We start from the raw sequence: 9,138 nt of genomic DNA, 5'->3' as shown, positions 1-9,138 counted from the left end.
AGAAATGTAATAAAGCTCCAGCTTTCCAATAGATCATCCTGAGTGAATTTGCCAACATTACTCTTCCCGTTTCAAGGCTAGTAAATTAAAATTTATGCACACCTACTTTATCTTCCTTTACGTTCCCCATGAGGTGGCGGGGAGATATTCTCACCATAGGCAATATTCCCTTTCAGTAATTATATCAGTGTAGACTTCCTAATTAACATATGGCATACATGTTCAGAGTGTAGAGGCATAATGCTCTCAGTTCTCCACAGCGTCTCCCACTGTGTGATATTTTCTCCACTGACAGATATTCTGCATTGCTATTAATGTCAATCAAACACATTCTCTCTATTCAGGCGGCACAAATGCTCACAAATAGGGAATCGGGCACACCAGACGTGTCGTGACATTCCCGCATCGTTGATGTATGAAAACAACAGTGGAGTGTTTGTGTGAAACGAGGTTAGCAAAACAAGAGGAAAGGCTGGGCTCTGTTTTAACAAAGTGGTCTGACAGAGGAGAGCTGCTCACGCGCATATACACATCCGCAAACACACACACACACGCTGACACCAGACAGGGCCCGAGGCGGTCCTGCTGCTCCAGGACCCCAACATCTGCTCTCTGGAATAATGCATGTTTCATTTCAGATGCTCCCTCTCTTTCTAAAATGGAGCGGTGATCTGCCTGTAATGCAAAGGCCACAGATCATGCGGTAAACTCTGCTCTGGTAGCCTCAAAGCTGTCCTCGGGCACTCACAATCCAGCTACAGAGATGGAGGAGACTGGTGCACCATTTGTTTCCAGTGCACTGAGTAATGGCTGCCACTGGGCTCTGCCACAAAGGCAGACTGTTTCAGTCTAGACGCACAAAGAAATATCCAGGCTGGTGTGCTTCCTAATGTACACACGGCATGTAAATCAACACAAACAAATTAACAAAACCCCCTCTAGCCTTTATGTATTTTTAATCTTACAGTACACACTATAAAGTATATTGATGCATATGTTCTCTTAATAATTGCCAAATGTCATTTAAAATATCAAGTCAAGTAAAATACGAGCTCTTAAAATTGCCACACAACAAATAACTAACAATTTACAAACGGTTTGTTCTGTTTCTCGAATTTGATTGGCTTCAGCGAGTGCTGATACAATCCAACATCACCGGGACTTTTCCACTCAGATACAGTTTGTCAGTCTGTGCATCTAGTGATTGGGATTTTTCAGTGACTCTTTTTGCTGTTTTCAATTTGTCACTTTATTGGCATGATTGTGTACATTTCCAAAGCATTATGTTCAAGTCATGGAAAGAAAAATAAATATACAATTTTATAATAACATATAAACATAAAAAGGTAAAATAAGGTGCTAAGGAAAGAATAAAATAAGATAAAAATAAAATATATGTATATATAAAATAAACATTTAACAAGATATTTTGAATAAAACAATACTGTAGTACAACTGATCTTACTGATCAAGGCAGCAATTGGTTTCTGAGGGTGTGCAGCTGAAAATTAAAGTCTTCCCAGTAGCATCTGCATTTGATCCGTTTCTGAAGAACTAGGAAACATGAGGTTTGAGAGTTTATAGAAGTGTTTTGCTCCCTCCTTTTACCACAGTGAAGGAGAAAGTGTGCATTTATGTCGACCACAACTGTGTCACATTGGCTGCGTCCGAAAATTGAAAAATGCTGCCTACGGAGGACACATTCTAAGGTAGGAAGTCTTCAAGGCAAATCCAAAGTTAGCTTCACTTCCTGACTCCTGAGATACCTTTATCTGATACATTTTTGAAGGCAGCATAGATGTATGCTTCACTGCCTTTGATATCACACAATCCTGCCCTTTCCATTCTGTGACAGTTGTCATGCATGTTTTTGACCTATGTTTATCTCTTTTGATGTCATTTCTAGCGAGAAATTACTAGTAGTTAAATATTTGCTTAGTTATCACCAAAGCTAGTAGCTAAATGTATATTATTAAACCGTTACACTGCCTCAGAAGTTTGTACGAAATCAGTTTCATGAGGTATCTTCATGCGCAAACGCTGCCTGCAAAGTCATTGCCTGATAGGGCAGCAAGGCTACAAGTGTTCTGCCTAAGTTTTTGGACACAGCCATTATCTTTCTCGTTACCCCAATAGGTGGTGTCAAGTGAGTGAGTCATTGAAATGCTGATTCATTCAGAAATTAGACACCACTACGTTGTTACTTGTAAACGCAACATTTCATTCTGCTGTCGCTTCATTTAGAACTTCATTCACTCAAAAAAAAAAATTACTTTCACTGTTGTTAGTTGCAGTCAAATCATCCTTGTTCACATTACTTAAAAACTCATGTAACTACATGAACTTAAATTTACTGAGTTGTTTCTACTAAAAATGAGTATTGTCAGTTTTACTTAATAAGTGTTCGTTCATTGCTGAGTGAAACGAACAAACTGGGCAGTTAATATGTAGTTCCCAGCATGCTTTGCAAGGGACTGCATTAGGAGAGTAAATTTAGGGATTAAAGTGTTATTTTATGTGTTTTTCAGTAAAGGGAAAGATTTTGTTAGTTTATGTTAGTGTTTAATGTTCAGTTATGTTGGACATTTAGAGGAGTTTCTGTAATTTTGTGGTTACCATTATGCAGAAGAGTGGTGCCTGTGTTTAGGCTGTGGGCACTCACGCAAACATATTTATTGGATGGAATTCCTGCCCTCAATTAAATTGGGTTTGTCCAATTAGTTCTTTTTTTGTTTATTGTTGTTATTTAATAGTTTTCCACTTACACTTGTAGAGCAAATAATTAATTCAATAAGTTACATTAAATCAATAAATGTTTACACCTTACATGATAAACTTAATTATTAAGTAAACTGGACATATAAATATTATGTAACAGTGACAAATTAAAATGGTCTGTATTTACTCAAAGAAATTTTGTCAGCTTTACTTGAATTTCTTTTGTTCATACAACTAAATTGTTATTTGTAAAAATGTATCAATATAGTTGCATGGAACCACTTGACGCTGCTTTTTTAAGTAAATTCAACAGGTAATTTTTTTGAGTGTTGGAAGAGCACAAATAGACAAGCTAAACAGAAATGTTTTCTAACAAGTTGCTGTCACATTAACAAAAGTGTATGTAGCGATGTATGAAGTTCCCACATAAATAGCTTAAAAACCAAGTAGCTTCTGTCTGTTGGAGCAATTCCCGATTGCGTGTGTTCGTGACATTACGCACCAGAGAAACCAGCATCTTGCATCTTTAAAATTTTGCGGTAGCTCTGTATATTTCTATGGCATCGCAGTCGAAGACTGGAAGAGTAATTCGCTGGTGAAGTGGATTTACTTATTGTAGTTAACGAAACGTTTCAGCACTGCGCTAAAAAGGGGTGCAGCTACATAAGGTCTATAAAAATGACTGGATTTCGCCTGCAATTTGCAGTAATTTTCAGTACAATGGCACCTTTACTCAACATTAACTGTTAAAATATAAAAAATATAAAATCAATATCACACTGAATTACTGTTCTGAATAGCAGCATAGCTGTGATTACCTATGGCCTTGTGCCATGCATTTGGATATCATCACTCTTGTTGTGATGCTGCTTAAACAGCATTAAAAAGCAACAGCTTTTTCTTTTAATAATCTTTTAATGGTAACCACTTCATTTATTCATGCATGCTGAGAGCCTGAAATCAGAAAGTAATCAGCAACATCCTTCAATATGAAATTGTTGGTTCAGACAACAATCCAAGGCTATTGGTCAAACAAATGTAGATTCAAAGTCGTTCAAGTTTTTGAGTATTTCTGACTCAATAAAATTGCATGCTGGATCAAATGTAACTGATTTTTCATCAGTGTGCCAAACCATGAACAAAAGATCATGAATAGACAAGAATATGTACTCTTGATGGTTTGCAAAGACAGTTGTGATGGTTCGGGAAGTGCTATATTGAGAGCCTTGTCTTTTGGTTGATTGATTTTGCAGACGTTTGAATACAATACAGTCTTATCGTGGCCGAGCGGGCGGCTCTCCTGACAGCTTTCTGCTTGTTGGTGCATTTGCCTCAAAGAAAGTAATTTAGTAACATCAGACTGAAACAGACTTGTTTACACTATCTCCTCTCCTCCTTTCACAGGGAGTCCATATACCATTTGTGAGGCACATTAACGCCCGCCAAGTGCACAATCACTTGGAAATTGAGGCAACTGCTCTGGAATAATGGCTGAGCTTGACTGAGGGCTGTATAATAAATGACTGAGTCTCGTGGCACTTTTCAGTGGACATCCACACAGTCACCATTAGTTTCCTAAGTGCACTTTTCCCCGCACTTCTAAATTGATTGAAACAAAATGTCACAATTATGCCCTTTAGCTCAAGCTTTAATTATTCATCAATTAGCGTTTTTTTCTCCCCGCCTCTTTTTTTCTGAACTGATTTTTCATTCAGTTTGCAGAGATGTATGGTTCCCCTGCTGTTAACCAGTCCAAAGTCATTAGTTTCTGGCTTTGCAATTAAACCTGCTGCATTATTCATCAGGCCCAACTCGGTAGACTCAGCTCTGAGCTCAGGAGGCCTGCATGAGAAATTAATTTGGAGAGATGAAGTTTCCTCTCAGGTTAGAACAGATGCCATTGGCCCAAACAGAGGTATGGAGTGCGTTCACTGTAGGAAATTATAATGGCAAGCATAAAGCTATACTATAGAAAAGGCGAAAATACTAATGGAAAAAATATTGGGAATAGCCTGTGGTGGAGTGCTTCAGATTACTTAAAAAAATCAACTCAGAGGGAAATGTATAATAACTACCTACAATCCAAGTCATACTCAACACTTAACTATTAAAATAGAACATTTCATTTTAATGTAATGTAATGAAAAAAAAATGCTTTTAATTTTTTTTTATAAAAAAGGAAAAAGATGTGCATTTTAATCTAATATAGAAGGATACTGATGTGCGTTATTGTGAGATTTATACAAAAAAAGTGGAATTATTCACTTCGGCAGATATCAATCTGACACCCAGATCAAAGTATGTCAGTGATCAAATGTTGCCATCTGCTGGTGCATTACAAGAACATCAAATATGAATTCTTTATATTAAAAAGAGATTTAGATCATGATCAGTCAGATCAGTTATTTATAATCGTACAAGCCCATAGTATTGGTGGTCATCTCTGTTGAAGCAGTCGTAAGAGCACAGCAAAACTCTCACTGGAAAAGACTGTGAGCTTTTCATCCCCATGTGCTGTTCAAAGACAATACAACAGACTCATATTACTAAAGGACAGTCTAATGTTTTCTTGTACATTTATTGACGTGCAGTGTGGATCATGTAGAAAAAATTTGTAGAAGCAAGTAAAATATTGCCATTGTTGTTTTGCTAATATTCACTGTTAAGTTCAATTGTGACCCAGTTAATCTGTTGTAATGTTGTTTATGCGCCTGACGCATATTAAATACATATAGGCCTGGTTTCACAGACAGGGCTTAGACTAAGCCAGGATTAGGCCTTAGTTCAATTAGGGCATTTAAGTAGCTTTTATAAACGTGCCTTAGAAAAAAAACATACTGGTATGCATCTTGAGACAAAACAATGGCACTGACATATTTTAAAATAAGTTGCTTTCAGTTAAAACAGCTCAAACATGCATTTTAGTCTGGGACTATATCTTTAGCCATGTCTGTGAAACCATGGGATAATGTTCTAAACTGTCACCTAACATCCTGAGTGAAGCACGTCTTGTCAGTCTTTACTAAAGCACCACTTTTTTGCATTTATTGCCACAGGCACTGAATGCTGAGCATTGGTGTTATGGTAAAGTGATATGCTGAATGAACTGATACCTTCTTGGTGTTGATGAACTGCACACACTCCAGCCAGGTGGTGAGGAAGGGCTGTGAGCACAGGCCACACTGGCCCCATTGAGACAGCATGTCCTGCAGCTCTGGGTACATTGGCAGATCTCTGGACATCACTGAGAACCTGTTAGTGCTCCCCTGGAGGATGAGCCTGGCTGAGAGTTCCTGAACACATTAAACTACAATCAGCACCAGTGTTATGTTATCTTAACAGTGAAATGTTATTCGTTTTGGGCACATACAAGGTATCAGGGTTATTATAGTTAAGTTACTAAGGCCGAATTTACATTACATTGAATTTTTTCCACCGATGTGACACAGATCGGATATGACCCACAAAAGTTGAAAAAACACATGGATTCTGATATTCTCAGATCGGTTTCAGGTCTCATTCATACGTGGAAATAAATCGAATATGTGCATTTGCATCTGCAATGTAAGCGGACAGATTGGATATTCCCGTCAATATGAGTCAAACATCATTGAAAAGTGACATTGACAGTGGTGGTGACTCTTTTCAGTGCCCAGGCTGCAACAAAGGCTGTCCTCTTTTTTTCTCCGCATTAAGTGACTATAGGTAATGTTTTGCTGACCTTTAAAGCTTGTATTATCATTTCATCGATTGCAAATCATGCCGCTTTTTTTTTCATCCTAAGCTTTTCCGGGTCAGTACATCTACCTTGGGTTGTTTCGCCGAGTGTATAGTGTAAATGCAGATATTGGATATGGGTCACTTTTAAAAGTAGTAAGTTAACAAAATACATATATAGTTAACAAAGCAGAAGGGAATCAAGACCTACAGTGTAAATTCGGCCAAAGGGTGTGTTTTTCTTGGTTCCTTTGGTCCGGAACCAAAAAAGAAAATGACTTTTATAAGTAAAACTTAAAAAAAGTTTAAAAAAAGTAGTAAAACTTTTACTGTTATTTTCATTTAGTTTAACTTGATGTGCTAATACAACTAAATCGAAAATTAATCAAAACTATATAGATACATAAAAATATATATATATCAAACAATAAAAATGTCAACATACAACAAAAGTACTAAAACTTGAACTAAATTTAAAATGAAAACATGAAATATTCAATATATTAATGAAAAATATAATAGTAGCTCAATGATACTAAAATAACACTGCAAGGTACAACATACCATAAATATGATACAGCAATACAGGGCATAGGCACTGACATTGTTCATCAACAATCACTCTTAAAAAAGTAATATAATAAAAAACAACACAACTTACTTTTAATGGAAGGACTTCTTTCACTTGAATGGACTCCATCAGTGTGAACGGAACTAAACTGTTTCCTTCAAAAAACAGTTCCTCCAATGTAAGAAACTGGAACTATACATTAAAGAGAAAAACATCATTAAAATATATATATAAAAAGTTAATAATAAAGTTAATTGTGTATTTTAAGGGGCTGAGGTCCCACTAATTAGCATTTTGTTTCAGCTATGCATTTCAATTTTAATCAGCTTATTTAAAGGATAAAAACATACTCACACACTCTGATATAATTATTATAAATAACAAAAAATAATTTAAAGAAACAACTGAAATGCTGGCTGGCAATTTGTCCAAATAACTTACACCAACTGGAAACAAAGATAAACGATTTCCAGCAACATCTAAGATCTTCAGATTTTTCCAACCAAGAGAACCCTAAGCAAAGAACGGACATATATTAAACTAATAAACATAAGAATGGGTTAAGTATGATGATAATCGCCACTCTTACCTCTGGTAGTTCTGTCAGGTTGTTTCGGGCCAAGTACAACTTCCTCAGCTGTGATAAATTGTAAAGCTGCTGTGGTATTTGAGTCAGTTCATTATTAGTGAAGTTAATCTCAGTCAAACTCTCCATCAAGCCCAGTTCAGCTGGAATCTGCTGCAAATGATTGTCTGTGACACTGATGCTCTTTAGACTACACAGTCTGCAAATAATCAAGACACATTTTAGAAATCAGATATCATGCATGATAATCAATTATCAAAGAAGGGGGGGAAAGTGTGTCAAAATGCCAACAGACATGATTCATCTTACTTTTTAATTTCTGCAGGAATGACTTTGATTCTGTTGTGGTTCAAATTGAGAAGCTCAAGGTTTGGTAGACCCTCTGGAAATACATAAAACAGTACTAAAACCCAGTTCGATAAAATATAATAAAATAAACATTAATAAGAGTTGGAACTTACCCAGCACCTCTGGTGACAAATGGCTGATTTTGTTCCCATATAAATAAAGTTTATTAAGACAACAGATGTGTTTTAACACAGACGGAATCTCCTCAAGAACATTATTTCCCAGGTTGAGCTCTGTCAACTTAAGATGCACATTAATAAATGTACAATACAAACTGAAAACATTAAAAATAATTACATTCTCTAGATCAAAATACTAGATTTTGGCTTTGCAATAATTCAGTTTCTATTTACAATAGATAGATAGATAGATAGATAGATAGATAGATAGATAGATAGATAGATAGATAGATAGATAGATAGATAGATAGATAGATAGATAGATAGATAGATAGATAGATAGATAGATAGATAGATAGATAGATAGATAGATAGATAGATAGATAGATAGATAAAACAATTACATTGTTACGTTTGTTGGTGGTTAAACGTGTTTGACCTATCTATTGCTCAACATTGGGTCACTCACAAATATGAATAAAAACTTTGCTAAAATGTTAAGTTAATAACATATTTGTTGAGCTCTCTCACAGAATAATGATATATTTCATTTTTCATATTGTTAAATCAATGCTATTGTAGGCTAACTTACTCACCTTCTGCAAACACATCAGTTCAGACGGCAGACTGGACAGACAATTATTATTCAACTTTAATACAACAATCCATGCCAGCCTCGCAAAAACTTCTGGAAGGTGTGCAATTTTGCTAGAACTCAAATTAAGCGACTTTGATTTAGTTTTTAAAGCTCTGATAGTTGAATTATTAGCCATTTGACTTGAACGTTCCCCACGTTTCTATGGAGATGCAACGCAACTTGCCTGAGACCACTGGCGCCGCCTGACGGCCTAAATGAGTATAACATGCTGTCATTGGCGCCTCAAGTTCGACGAATATTATACCAAAAAATAGGACATTAAACGTTTTTAAAACTCTTCCAGCAAATGCTCAGTGAAAGGTCAACCTTCAGAAAATCTTTTTATCAATTAAGATTGTCTACTAATTTTCTCTGGGCTTTGCTATTTATACATCCTAAACGACATAAGACTGATTTGTGTGATTACATTACTGCATTTTTA

General features: G+C 36.0%; 1 protein-coding gene across 1 annotated transcript; it reads right to left on the bottom strand.

Moving 5' to 3' along the window:
* Positions 1-4,930: 4,930 nt before the first annotated feature.
* Positions 4,931-8,877, bottom strand: lrrc69 (leucine rich repeat containing 69). Its single transcript, XM_079828944.1, has 8 exons — positions 8,656-8,877; positions 8,054-8,180; positions 7,902-7,974; positions 7,596-7,791; positions 7,448-7,519; positions 7,097-7,198; positions 5,832-6,011; positions 4,931-5,232 (listed from the first exon to the last, which is right to left on the bottom strand). The coding sequence occupies exons 1-8, from the start codon at positions 8,830-8,832 to the stop codon at positions 5,125-5,127; spliced, it is 1,035 nt and encodes a 344-aa protein (XP_079685070.1). The 5' UTR covers positions 8,833-8,877; the 3' UTR covers positions 4,931-5,124.
* Between the last annotated feature and the right edge of the window lie 261 nt (positions 8,878-9,138).

Source organism: Gobio gobio (assembly GCF_949357685.1).
Source record: "Gobio gobio genome assembly, chromosome: 11".
Classification (NCBI taxonomy): Eukaryota; Metazoa; Chordata; class Actinopteri; order Cypriniformes; family Gobionidae; genus Gobio; species Gobio gobio.
This window is presented reverse-complemented; position numbering and strand designations above follow the sequence as displayed.